General features: G+C 37.2%; 2 protein-coding genes across 4 annotated transcripts; both read left to right on the top strand.

Moving 5' to 3' along the window:
- The first annotated feature begins 244 nt into the window (after window positions 1–244).
- On the top strand, window positions 245–9,707 carry LOC108618105 (uncharacterized). Of its 3 annotated transcripts, none has more exons than XM_089475207.1 (4): window positions 245–640; window positions 1,300–1,802; window positions 8,743–8,839; window positions 9,330–9,707. In XM_089475207.1, the coding sequence occupies exons 2-4, from the start codon at window positions 1,781–1,783 to the stop codon at window positions 9,376–9,378; spliced, it is 168 nt and encodes a 55-aa protein (XP_089331333.1). In that variant the 5' UTR covers window positions 245–640; window positions 1,300–1,780; the 3' UTR covers window positions 9,379–9,707. The 3 variants fall into 3 exon arrangements, with proteins under 3 accessions (XP_089331333.1, XP_089331331.1, XP_089331332.1); XM_089475205.1 differs by lacking the exons at window positions 245–640; window positions 1,300–1,802 and adding exons at window positions 5,492–5,634; window positions 6,649–7,172; XM_089475206.1 differs by lacking the exons at window positions 245–640; window positions 1,300–1,802 and adding exons at window positions 5,618–5,738; window positions 6,649–7,172.
- Window positions 9,708–9,965: 258 nt separating this feature from the next.
- On the top strand, window positions 9,966–13,411 carry eIF5 (eukaryotic translation initiation factor 5). Its single transcript, XM_018015843.2, has 3 exons — window positions 9,966–10,470; window positions 10,594–11,076; window positions 11,381–13,411. Exons 1-3 carry the CDS (start codon window positions 10,258–10,260, stop codon window positions 12,104–12,106), a joined length of 1,422 nt encoding a protein of 473 aa, XP_017871332.1. The 5' UTR covers window positions 9,966–10,257; the 3' UTR covers window positions 12,107–13,411.
- The last annotated feature ends 341 nt before the right edge of the window (window positions 13,412–13,752 follow it).

The raw sequence follows: 13,752 nt of genomic DNA, 5'->3' as shown, positions 1-13,752 counted from the left end.
TACATATTTATTAAAAACTCGTTGCGAAACGGCTATCGATATATACTTATTTAAATTTTGAATTTTAGTGTTTCATAATCGTTAATCGATCTCAAATGACTTAAGTCTATTTTGATTACTTTTCTAACATTTTATGACACCTTAGTGCAGCTTTAAGCAGACTGACATTTAGTTACATTCTAGCAATAAAATTAGATTGCTTTGAGAAAAAAATCTATTATGTTTAATTTGTTTAATTATAAATAATATATTTTGTAGAGGCCTAACCAAATCACTTGTACCGGATTTACACTATACATTCCAAGCAATCAATAACCATCATAAACCAACTCAATTCAACACAATTCCAATGAAATTTCGCAATATTATAAAAGAAAAAATTTGCTCTAGAATATACACATTCGATGCTTGGCCCAATCGTTACACATCGCGATACGCGATGTCTTCGCACCAACGTCTTTGAATTGATCTATCGATATTATGTTACTTTCTGTACATCACTATTAGTGCACAGCAGTTTGTCGTCGTACCTCCGTGGAAAATCAGTTGCAAATCGCATTATTCATTCGAATATAAAAGCCAACGTTCTATGCCATTATTGTGTTGAAGATCCTTATAAGATTGCGTTATAAACAAAAAGGTAAAATTATATATACGAAGTGGCAGACACAACCTCAAAAAAAGGTTAAATGGCGTGGCTGCTTTCATTGTGACTGTGCATGTGCATGATAGTGTGTGTATTTATAAATATATGTGTGTGTATGCACTAAAAATTAAAATTACGTGCATTGTTGGCGATAATATGTCTTAGCAACATACTAACTATTAACGGGGCTGGGTTGTTGGCAGACAAAAAGATAAAAGTAAAATTATAATTTCGCAAATGATCGCAACGTACATGAAATATTTGTTTGTATGCGTGATTTTGCAAGCCAATAGTAGTACTACAATATTTAGCAGAGGAATATCCCAAAGGTTTTTTTTCCTTATATGTGTAGTGTACTGCGCACGTTTCGTTTCATTTCGCTGTTCGCAACGCAACAACAACAACAAATGATCGCGACACACGCACATAGACATTCACGCACACGCAGCCACACTGTTAAACAACATTGAGTTAACAGCTGGTGGGGAGGAGTGGAGACTGTCTCCCTCTGTTGGGCAGCATGCGCAATCAACATTTAGCATATTGTTCAAACGTTTTTCAATATTCAATGCGAAAATGTTTGCGATTGTAAACAAATGTGCAACACATATGTACATGTGTATTTATATGTCTTTCATTTCATTTCATTACAGACTTTTTGCAGCAGCTGCGCAAGCACACAACAACAACAACTGACCAAAAAGCAATTCGCGTGGTTTAGCGCTGCCAGCGGCCATCGCAAAAAAAAAATCGCAAAGCAATTTTTTTTACAGTTGCGCAAAAGTTCTCACGTGGCAAAAAGAAGAGCGTAAAGCAACAACAACAAGAGTTGTACTAATCAGTTACGGTTAACCAGCATATAAATACCTTCATCTATATATATATTTATATATACATAAATACATATATATATATCTACTGAATCAAAACAAAACCGTGCGAAAACATCTGTGTGTGTGTGAGCAAGACAAACACATATAGAGAGTGAGAGCGAAAGAAAAAGAGAACACCAGATCGAAACGTTGAGAATTTGAGACGTCTGTTGAGGGGAGAGAAGAGATTCTTCATACACTTCCTTATCTAATTCGTGAGATTGCATTGCGCACCCCAAGCAGGGGAAACATAATATCTTATATGACTTTTGAAAGATTAAGTGGTAAGTACCTCTCAATTGTAAACCCCAGAACACGAGATGTGTCTATATATGTATATATATATGTATCTGTATCTGTATAACCATAGCTATTATCCCAAAAATGCCCATTTTTATTTTTCCACAATACATAATTGGATATTAAGTATACGGGGAAAGCTTAATAGATTCAATAGAAGCTAGCGCATTGGAGTCAAATAAACTTTCCACTGCGGCTAGAAACGTTTTCGACCTTGATCCAAACACCTACAAGACGATCTAGTATATATACTCATTTATTTTGCAATAAATATGAGGATATTCCCCCATACATTTGTAGCTTGACAGATATACAGTAAAAGCCTAATAGAGTGATCTTCGCAAATCTAGCTATGGCTTTTTACAGAGCCTCTATTGTAACTGATAAAATAATATAATAAAATAATATGATATACGATGAAGACTACCTAAGGCGAACAGGCAATATCAGATCTACCGTTGAGGCTAGAAAATAGGTACTAAGGTATATTTGATTACTCTATATACGTAAAATTTTCTCTCTATATACCACACCATAAATATATTTTGGTATTTATATAACGCAAAATTTATATATGGAACATACGAATATATATGGTCCCATTTTTAGAGAAACCACAAATAAAAATAGTTTATAGCAAATTAAATTTGATTCCTTCAATATTTTATGAAATTCTTAATATATACCTGTAGGCACACACAATCTGCTTAATTCAAAGCAACTGTAATATTTCGATTACAAATTTCCTATTTAATTGGCAATTTGTGGTACATTTTCCAGCAAAAATGAGAAAGAAAGAAAAATAGCATTCCAGCGTTTTCTTTCGTTACGCCTACGCAATTCAAGATCATGAGCGAAATGAACATCATTATCTAGCAACGTGTACTTTTTTTCTTATATACATACGTATGCATGTATATACACATGCATATAGGCATATCTGTTGAATGGTTGTGTGTGTGCTCTGTTAAGCTTAATGTGCGCATGCCGTAACCGATCAACTAATACACACACTTACATTTACACATATGCAGACTTACCTATCTATACACATACACACTTACACTCATTCATCTACTTGCTGGGCATATACATATATTTACATATTTTATTTTTGCTGCTGCTCTGTTATTTAACAGCGCACTGTTAGTCATCTGTTTAGAGTGGAACTAACCGCAATTGTTATAATCTTAATAGCAACCAAAAGACAATGCGCAATCAATTCCAATTAAATGGCCCTGCTTTTGTTTTGTCTCTTTCTTTCTTTTGCTCCTCCTCCTCCTCCCCTGCTCTGCATGGGCAGCTTTGTTTACCGATTCCGTTTGCATTGGGAAGCCAACTCTTTTGGTTATTTAATACTTATTGAAAACGACAACATGCAATGTAGTATATCTAGTCTATCTGATAACTGGTTATATATGATCGGATTTGATTTACGTATTAAGTAAAATTTTCCTTTCAATTTAGATCAAAATTAATGTTTGACTGTGTATAGGATATTATCTAGTCGTTCATAGCCTACTTGCCTAGAATACCAATTGTATTCTAGGATATCTCTCACGTTACGCAGCAAATCGAACTTGATTTTAATTCCTTTGTTCAATTTTGTTGTTGCTCTCTATTTTTCTTTTGTTTGTTTCTTGTTTGGCACTTTGCAAGCAGCCAGCAAACAACCGCAAAACAACGCGATGATAAAAGTGAGAAACCAGTTTTTGGCATTGGTGGTGGTCGATTAAACTGCCCCGCGCGTAGAGTTGCCATTATAGGGTATGTCGGATCCGCTTGCTCTAGGTCGCAATTTAGTATCTTTATGCAGTTATGAGAAGCAGCTAAATAAGCTTAACATTTTCTTAAATTACAGTGAAAACTCATATTGGGTGGATAGTTTACAAATGTCTGCTCTAATTGTATGTTTGTATTTTTGCAAAAAGATGGTATATCTGTTGTGTATGTCTATATGATATATACTATATATTTTTATATGTTTCTTGTGCCTTGTGTAAAGCTCGACTATAACATATAAAGCTGATCTAGATCCTTTATATTGTATGGAATAGAATTATATTCTTATATTATATAATCTCCAATAAATCTGAGGCTATATTAACTATATAAAAAAGCATATATTCTCAACAAGTCTATGAGTCCATTTGAACTGCATAAAATTTAAATAAAGAGCTCTAGCTTCTGCCTTTATAAATGAATTATATTTTTAAGTTCTTTCTCTCCATCTATATATAGATCTTTTCAGAAACACAAGTGGGCTCGTGGGTGTTCGCTTGAATGAGTTTTCATTGTTGGATGCGTTTGACATTTAAATTGTTTTTATTTCTTTTTTTTTTTTATCACTGCGGAATTTCTCATTTGTCTCTTGTTTACCTCCATGTTCGAGCCCCGCGACATTCGCATCCTGCGCTTCGATTCCTTTGTGTGCAACAGTTGTTGACGCTATCCAATTGCAAATATTTTCTTATTTCTTATTTTCTCGTCAACTAATTGTGCCACTTGTCTTGCATCTTCTCTCTGCTTCTTTGAAAATGCAATGAAAATTCTGTTGGTTAATAATAAACTGTGAAATGAAAACTCGAAAGTTTTCTCTTTTCAATCACGGCAAGCGCTGAACGTGCCACCAAGAAATATATAAAAATATGTGGGATATGGAATATATGTACATATATATATTATACATAAGTTTTTATCGCTTAAATTGCATTTGTCATGCGATTCTAAAAAAAAAAGTATAAAAAAGCAATTTCATGGTTATTTAAGTGCACAAATATAATGAGCATTATATATACCCTGTAGAGTTGCTATGCCTGTGCATAGTTAACTCATCAAAGTTTACTTTTAATTGAACTTGAACTAAATGAAATAGCAATTATGCATATTACAAGGATCGTATCAACTATACTATATGGCATCTATCAGTCCCATGGTATCTATTAACTACAGTATATCTCTTATGAAATGTACAGGGTATTCAGATGATGCACACTCCCTGTCGATTGATAAGTTCAATCTCCATTTAATCTTTATTTGCACTGCAAGAATCGCTCAGCATCCACAATAGTTGCTCTCTCGCTCTTGCCCGTACACTCAGCTGTTCGAATGTGCAGCCCATTCACTTTTGCGCTCTCTCCTTGTCTCTCGCTCGCTCTCAGCTGTTTGCCAGTTGCAGCCCGAGTCCATCTAGGCGCTCTCGCTTGCACAACAAACAGTTGTCAAGTGTGCTAGTGCATGTGCCCAGCTCTCGCTCCCGTTGCCTTCCCTTTCCCGCTCACGCTCTGCTGCTGGCATTGCGTGACCTGCAGTTGTAGTTCAACTGTTGTTGTGCTTCCTTTTGGTATAACGGCTGCTCGCTGCTGCTGCGCTGCTACTGCTCCTACTCCTCCTCTTGTTATTGTTGTTCCTGTTAGTGCTGGCACTTTTCACTGCTTTGCCATTGGCTTTTGTTGCCTACTTTGCGGCTGACCCGAAAACAAAAGCAAAAGCACAATTTTGCATGCAATAAGGCGTTTAATTGGCGCCTAACATATGCTAGAACCGAACTGAGAGTTGCATTCTACGAGTGGAGCAGGAGGCGAACTGGTTGGGCGAGGGTGTGTGGGGCTTGGTTGGCTGCCTCTGTTAAACATATGTTTTGTTGTTGTTATTGCTGCTGCTGCTGCTGCTGCTGCTGCAAAGGGCCATGGCACATGCGCATTTTGGGGCTGCTCTGTGCTGTGCCGTGCGTGTCCCGTGTGTTCCATCCCCGACACACACACGTACTCGCTGGCAGGACCTGGGCTCTCAGCATCGCCGTCAACAGTCAGTCAAGTTAGTTTATTCGTCAGCGTTAAGCCCATCGCAAGTTTTTTTCCGACATTTTCCTTTTCCCCTTGTTCGAATTGTTCGCGTTACGTGAAAAAATTTTCCACGCAGTGCGTGCAACAACAAAAGAAAAGTTGTAAGCAATTTATATATATATATTATATATATATATAAATTATATATGTGAATCAGATATATCTACGCACATATATATATAAAAACGCCCCAAAAAAAAAATCTAGAAAGAAATTCGCAGAGACACAATTTTCGTGCCAATTGGCATTGTAATTATTGGATTTTTCCTCATATATATAAATTAGGCGTGTGTGTGTGCGTGTGTATGTGTAATGAAGTTCTTGTTGTTGCTGCTGCTTTTTACATAAAACGATAAGCTAAACTACACTAAACTACATACATACATAATTCGCTCTTTCTCTCTCACACACACACAGACACATATGTGTATATGTGAATGTGTCTGGCAATTTCTGTAGAAAATTTCAATAATTTATTTGGGGTTTTTATTTTCTGCACTGGGTTTTCGGATATTTTGCAATCAATGCAATTGCCTAGCATTATTTATCATATAGGTGCATAGGTATATTTAAGTATATCTGTATACATATATTGATGTGTATATATAGTTTTCAAATGTCACACACATTAAATTGGTCCACGAAGGCAGCAGAAGAGCACAGAAAAGAGAAACAACAAACACACAACTTATGAAGAATCTCTTCGATGAAACACGACGATTAACAAATATATCGATATAGAAGTAGCAGTAACAGCAACATAACTTTATTGAAGAATAAGAGCAAAGCAATATAATCGATCCTTTTTGAACGATTTTTAGTCGAAAGCTCGAGCCGAGAACTCGTATACACAGAACACACACACCCACACATACATGCATATGAATAACATGTGCCATTTGCCGTTATTTTGCGTTGAGCTATGGCTCTTTTGATCGATATATGGTAACGATAACGATAGCATATTCAAATCTCACATAAATAGCGAAACGTTAAAGATAACAGCCAACAACGGTAAACGTAACAGTGACTGCAACATTAACAGTCAGCGGACTGTTAACAAAAAGAATAAGAATAAGCAGCAACAGCAGCAGAAATATCAGCAGATCCTGTTAGTCAACGCTGTGCTGCTAGCATCGACAACAACAACACTTATAATAATAATAAGAATAATCAAAACAATACCAACAACAACAACAACTGCCAACTGGTTAAACGTCATCAACCTGACGCCGCCGAAGCAAAAGAAACTGTCGTTGACGCTGTTGACGTCGTCGCCGTCGCCGTCGTCGTCGTCTTCGTCGTGGTCATCATCGTCCTCGTCGCCGTCGCCGTCGTCGTTGTCGTTGCCTTTGCCATTGCCGTTACGATTGCCATTGGCATTGCAATTCCTTGCGGCACTCGTTCAGCTACTGCTCGTAACAACCAATCATAAAAGCGAGCTGCATCATATGCTGTGCGATTTAACCATCCAGCGACATACTGTGGCCATTACCTATGACCTCAGCGGTGAGTTGTTAGTTAGTTAGTTAGTTAGTTCAACACATACCCACACACAATCAGACACAGAGGCACTCAGAAGGATGCAATAATACACCACAGGACGCCAGCCACCACACCACATGCTTATGTGGTGTATTTGATTTTCGTTTCATGTTTGCAATTTGGCTACGAAGTAGTTTGCCAGCAGCTCATCAGCGCCTCTGTTAAGCTCCGCTGTTAAGTCAATGGGCGGAAATTCCCATGGAATAAATTTATTGTTATCGTATGCAATAAATTCTCTTATTTGCGAAAAATTTGAAGATTATGAAATGATCATTTTGTGCTAATTCTTTCGTGCGGATCTCTGTTTAGCTAACTTGTGAAAATTCCCGTTGCATAAGCGTTAACATTGTCTGTCAACTCGACTGGAGCTGATCTAGCAAAATGTAACTCTTCAGCTGTGTGAAAAATGTCTTTAAGAAAATCGATCAGAGACTGCATTTAGCAATTTGAATTCTCCAGGAAAATTTCTACTAAGAAATTTTCCATTTTTAAATATTTGTTCGTTTGATATATTTTACATTGTTTTCATGGAGTTTGCTGTCAGTTAGACGTTTGGTCGACAGCAAACTCTAGTGAAACACTTGACATAAGGCATTCAATTTTGAAATTATTCGATATATACTCTACGAAATTCTCAGTGTAAATCTAAAATTTGCAGTGACTGGCACTTACTCCTCTCCTCTGTCACTCCTGCCCGTTGATGAATAAGAAATGCAAATGCAAATGCAATTCAAATTGGACGTGATATCAAGATAACAATCCGCTGAAAAATATATATATATATATATATATATATATATATATATATATAAAATATATATATACATATATATATATATATATATATATAGCTTATAATATATATATATATGTATATTCTTATATATGTATATATATTATAACACCCACTCACACTCCACTCGCACACTCACACACACACATACACACAGAGACACAGCGAAGTTGCATTCACAAAGTATTTTTGATGTGGTCTAAATTTTGGTTAAGCTTTGGTTCGAAATTACTCCGTGTAAAAAGAAGAGAGCCAATGCTAGCAGCTCATATTATATGCTTTCGATGAGGCGGCACTAAAACGGCTGGAGTAAGAGCGAGAAACCCCAATCGATCGTGCTGGCCCCATCCAACCGCTCTAAATCACTACCACACACACACATATATATATATATATATATATATATATAAGTATTTATATACAAAACTTCCTACACAATAGTCATCATATGTACACACATACACACCCAAATACACGCATCAAGCTAAAGACCTAGCCCGAAGATTCAATTCCTCGAAAAAGAAAAAGTATATGGTATATCCTGTTTGAAGTGTCCTTACTGTGTCGAAAATTGGCTCCCAATGTTCACTTGCTATGAAACGTACCGAAAGCTGGACTAACGGTATACTTATGTTGGTAAGCTAGGGCTCAATTGCTATACAGATACATGTATTTCTATATATATAGATGCATCTGATCTATCCAATATCATCTCTTTTAACATAATTTCTCTTCTTACAGAAACACCAGCAAAAAAAGGCGCACCTCCAATTCCACAAAAACGGAGTAAAAGCTTCGAACTGTGCATGAATTCAAAGAGGCGAACCATAAGTCATCGGTAAGTGTTATGCTACTTCTACCATAGCTCTATTATTATGCAACATATACCAGATTCAGTAGTTTTCTGTGAAATAGGTCGAAAGAGCACAGCTGTTGCTGTTATCGATTATAAGTCCTTTGGCATTTGAAGTGTTTAGCACGCATTTGTGCCCTCAAATTAGCATAAATTATATTTTTATATATTCTCTATAATTTGAGCTGCTGGTGACAGTTGGTTAACATGAGCCATACTTCTGAATAGTAAGGGAAAAATCAATATTTACCAATAAATATTAAGAAACGGCCAAACATATTACTGTTAAGAACTAACAGCTGTTAGCTACATGTGCAACTTCTAAATACAAGTGTTAACTAACAATAATTAGTTAGTTTAGTCTACAAATCAATAATATATGAAAAACTTATTTTAAGAAAGATCGATATGCCGAAGCTTATCGATTTTTGTATTCGATTAATGATGAGTTTTTTATTCTTTCTCCCACTTATAGGACTTCAAGTAATAGGCATCGGAAGTTACAGCCGTTCAGGTACACGTGAGCCAACCAATAGTTTTTTACTAAACATACAACAAAAAAAATACATAAAAAAACAAAAAAAAATTTAAAAACTTAAAAAATAACAAAAAAAAAAAAAACACCAATAGCTAAGACTATGCCAGATATATAGAGAGCATATAAATACTACTACTACAGTAAAGCCCGCACTACAAACCGAAAGGAAGGGGAAAAGGAGACGGCAGAAGGAACCACAAAAACAAAACAAAAAAAGATCAAAACTAGAAAGGAAATAGTAGCAACTGAAGATAACACCAACTAACTAGATGAGAAAGCAAGTATAGGCTCCACAACTCCTAAATAGGATCCACAGCCCAGCATTGATAACGAAACTTGGGAAGCCTATAGCCCAGTTTGAATTTTGTTCTTTTTGGATGATCGTAGACGACGACGATTGCTACTAACTAGACTCTCCACAAGCAAACATACCTGCCAGAGAGCTAGCGAGCGAATCAGCTAGCGTGAGTAAGAAACAGAGAGAGATTCTAGAGATCAGCGCGATCAGAGCACAGGTTAAGCCAAAAGCAAATTTAATGAACGGGAACGAGGCGCAACGAAGCAATTGCAAAATAGCCAAAATAGCTGAAGTCAAGAAGTTGGTGCTGCCAGCCGCACAAACCAGCATAGACAATTGGAATTAGCCGATCCGAAACGATCCTGATCAGATCTGATCCCCGTACCCTGAAAAACGCTGCCAGCACTACACCCACGTACACACACACACGCACACACACACACACACACCGTTACAAACAGTCAGCAATCGGCACCTGGATCTAGTTGAACCAACAATAATTGAATCAGTCAAGAGTCGTTCAATCAATCATTCACTTCAAACCAAACGGTACATCGGAGCTTCAACATGGCGACCGTCAACGTGAATCGCAGTGTTACGGATATCTTCTATCGCTACAAAATGCCACGCCTCCAGGCCAAAGTGGAAGGTAAAGGCAACGGCATCAAAACGGTCCTCGTCAACATGGCCGAGGTGGCAAGAGCGATCGGAAGACCAGCTACCTATCCAACCAAGTACTTTGGCTGTGAGTTGGGCGCCCAAACGCAATTCGATCATAAGGTAGGTGTTATATAAACATAGATAGAGGTAAAACTGAAAATGTAGATCGGTCAAAAGCGTGCCTTTGAACTCTCGATCCTATCTATATATAACTCTAATATATTTATTTATTCAATTTCGTAGAACGAACGTTTCATTGTGAATGGATCGCATGATGTGAACAAGCTGCAGGATTTGCTCGATGGTTTTATTCGGAAATTCGTGCTCTGTCCCGAGTGCGATAACCCTGAGACAAATCTAACTGTCTCGGCCAAGAATCAGACCATCTCGCAATCGTGTAAGGCCTGTGGCTTCCATGGCTTACTAAAGGTCAACCACAAGGTGAATACGTACATTGTGAAGAATCCGCCATCGTTGAATCCCGCTGCTCAGGGTTCATCACTAACGGAGGGCAAACGCTCGAAGCGTGTTCAGAAGCAAAAGAATGAAAACTCTGATGGGTCGATGTCCAACAATTCAATGGCCAACAATTCTGGCGGCGAATCCGATGGCGGCAACGGCACCAACCATGCCAGCCAAACGGAAGCCGAGATTAGCGCTGCCATACCAGAGAAGAGCATAGCCGAGGATGACGACGATGGTGGCTGGAGCGTTGATGTTTCCAAGGTAAGCTATGAATTGCAGATGAAGATCTAGCCAGAGCTGCAACTTTCTTAAATAGCTGTAGAAAATAGTAAAGAGTCATGAAAACCTGCTAAGACAACGGGATTGCAAATAGTAGCAGAAGTTACGTACTAACTGTTAAGACTCTGTTAATGTTACTCTGTTTCATAAAAGCTGCGGTTAACATAATAATAACAGCAAACATATGTTCGCATCCATTCTATGGTATATTTAGAGATTGACATATCCTTTCCCTGCGATTTTCGACTTGCGTTTATTGACTTATTCAATTCTTTGTGCTTTGCAGGAGGCGATACGCGCACGGTTGCAGGATCTGACAGATGGTGCCAAGGGTATGACCATTTCGGATGACTACGACAAGACAGAGAAGGAGCGCATCGACATTTTCTACGAGCTGGTAAAGAACAAGCGGGATTCGAACCAGCTGGATGATGTGGCCACGCATAAGGAGCTGCTGATTGAGGCCGAGCGCTTGGATATTGTGAACAAGGCACCGCTAGTGCTGGCCGAGCTGCTCTTCACTGAGAATATCACGCACGATGTGAGGAAAAATCGTATTCTCCTGCTGCGCTTCACCCACAACAATCCGAAGGGTCAACGCTATCTGATCGGCGGCATCGAGCAGACGGTTGAATTGCATGCGAAGACATTGATGAGCAAGGTGGCTGGAATCTTCAAGATCTTCTACGATTTGGACATCCTGGACGAGAAGGTGATTCTTGAATGGGCCCAAAAGGTCAGCAAGCGTCACGTTTCGAAGAAGATAGCCACTGAGATACACGAAAGAGTTGAACCGTTTGTCCAATGGCTAAAGGATGCCGAGGAGGAGGACTCCTCATCGGACGACGATGATAATGCTTGCGGTGATTCAGATGTCGAAATCGAATATGATGATCGTGCCCGTGTCGAGCCCCTGAAGGTGGCAGCGGTCAGCGCCGCCGTTGCTGCTGTTAACAAGAAGAACGCCATGGAAGATGAGGATGGCGATGAAATAGACATTGATGAGATCTAAGCAGGGAGCACCAACATCAGTTTGTGGACAAGGGAATAGCCAAAATTTGTAATAGCACATGGTTTAGAAGGAATGGAAACAAATAGAAAATGAGTGAATAATAGAAAGACTAGGACTAGAAGCAAGGCAAGCACAGTGACGATTGGCAGGAAGCGACAAGCGAATAGCGGGAAGCGAGTAGCGTGAGTTACAAGCGGCGGGCGATGAATTGCGAAGCAACAAATGGCGTGGCAATGCTATCAGCGAACAAGGATTAGCTGCCAGACGAGTTGCGAGTGTCGATTTGCTGGTGACTAAGGGCGAATTAGCGAGTAATTAGTTAGCTTGATAGGTGCACTGCATTCGATCAGCCAAGTTCTTTCGGTAATGAATCGCCCTATCTCACGACTTCACTACATTTCGATTGTAATCACATTTGCATTATCCTATATACCCATTTGTAACAATAAACACAAAATCTAAATTTAAATTAAATTGCACATATACAATACATCAATATGTTATATGCTATATATCTAGATAATAATGGCGCTGATCAACGTTTCCCTGTCCGAAATCCCAAACAACAACAACAAACTGCAGCAGCTACAACAGCAACAATATGAATAACTACTTTTTCTTCGGCTTTCAATTTGTAGTGTAAATTTTTTTTTTTTACAATTAATATTTCAATTATATACATAAATTTTTTACTGATATCCTTTAGTTTAGCCCATCTCACGGTATAAATTTGTATTTCACATTTTTCGATATACCAAATTCTATATATTTTTTTCTCTCTTCATATATATATATCTGTTTTAAATGTTTAATTAATTTTAAGTGCAGTACTTAAGCAAATCGCGATTAAAAGCAAGAAAAAAAGTTAAAAGAAAAGCATAAACAAAACATAAACTTTATACACATGCGACCAATTTTTTTTTTATTTTTACTTAAAAATTTTTTGTAAACACAAATTTGGCTTTCAATAAAATTATATATACGAAAAATATTTAAAAAAAAAAAAAAAAAAAAAAAAAAAAAAAAAAACAAGAAAATCAATTTTTAACGCAAAGCAAGAAATAGCATGAAATATAACTCGGAAATTTTTTTCAAAAATTTATTAGGCAACAAAATGTTAAAAGTAAATAGTTTCAAAAAAATATGCCTAAACAAGAAAAGTTAAAAACAAATTTACTAGCTGCATTTTTTGACTAAATCACTTGATGCTACGCAAAAAATGGAATGGAAAACTCCCCCTTGATATGCGAAAAATTTTCCTTAAAATAAGTTATTATTTAACTAAAAACAAAAAATGCAAAGAAACTAGTTTTTTTTGCAAAAAAAAAAAAAAATCAACAATATGCTATTTTGAAGAAATCTAATAAATAGAGACTTATGAAAATGTACAAAGCTCTTTGTTGACCTCATAAAATGTGAAGATTCGGTCAAATTTAGCAGTATTTCTTAAATGGAAGGAATATACTATTATGATTCTTTCCCTTTAGATCTTCCAGCTAAGAAATCTTATAAAAATCTACTATTATGTATCTTGGTGTTCTTGAAGTTCTTAGAGTCCTACTCAGTCCCCGATGGTAAACTGGCATATACCATTCACTACTTGATAGATTTATAGGATGTCCGCTTTAACATGAATTTCCATTTTG

Source organism: Drosophila arizonae, chromosome X (assembly GCF_054131065.1).
Source record: "Drosophila arizonae isolate 15081-1271.41 chromosome X, UAZ_ARI_1.0, whole genome shotgun sequence".
Taxonomy (NCBI): Eukaryota; Metazoa; Arthropoda; class Insecta; order Diptera; family Drosophilidae; genus Drosophila; species Drosophila arizonae.
The sequence above is the reverse complement of the archived record's forward strand: the minus strand, read 5'-3'. Positions and strand labels throughout refer to the sequence as shown.

What these genes read in the sequence shown, in the direction of transcription:
- LOC108618105 (XM_089475205.1), top strand. Translation starts at nt 5,507, where the DNA reads ATGGCACATGCGCATTTTGGGGCTGCTCTGTGCTGTGCCGTGCGTGTC. An exon ending in CGCCGTCAACAGTCAGTCAA is followed by an intron (nt 5,635 to 6,648) that starts GTTAGTTTATTC and finishes TCACATAAATAG; the next exon opens with CGAAACGTTAAAGATAACAG. An exon ending in CATTACCTATGACCTCAGCG is followed by an intron (nt 7,173 to 8,742) that starts GTGAGTTGTTAG and finishes CTCTTCTTACAG; the next exon opens with AAACACCAGCAAAAAAAGGC.
- eIF5 (XM_018015843.2), top strand. Translation starts at nt 10,258, where the DNA reads ATGGCGACCGTCAACGTGAATCGCAGTGTTACGGATATCTTCTATCGC. An exon ending in AAACGCAATTCGATCATAAG is followed by an intron (nt 10,471 to 10,593) that starts GTAGGTGTTATA and finishes TCAATTTCGTAG; the next exon opens with AACGAACGTTTCATTGTGAA. An exon ending in GGAGCGTTGATGTTTCCAAG is followed by an intron (nt 11,077 to 11,380) that starts GTAAGCTATGAA and finishes TGTGCTTTGCAG; the next exon opens with GAGGCGATACGCGCACGGTT.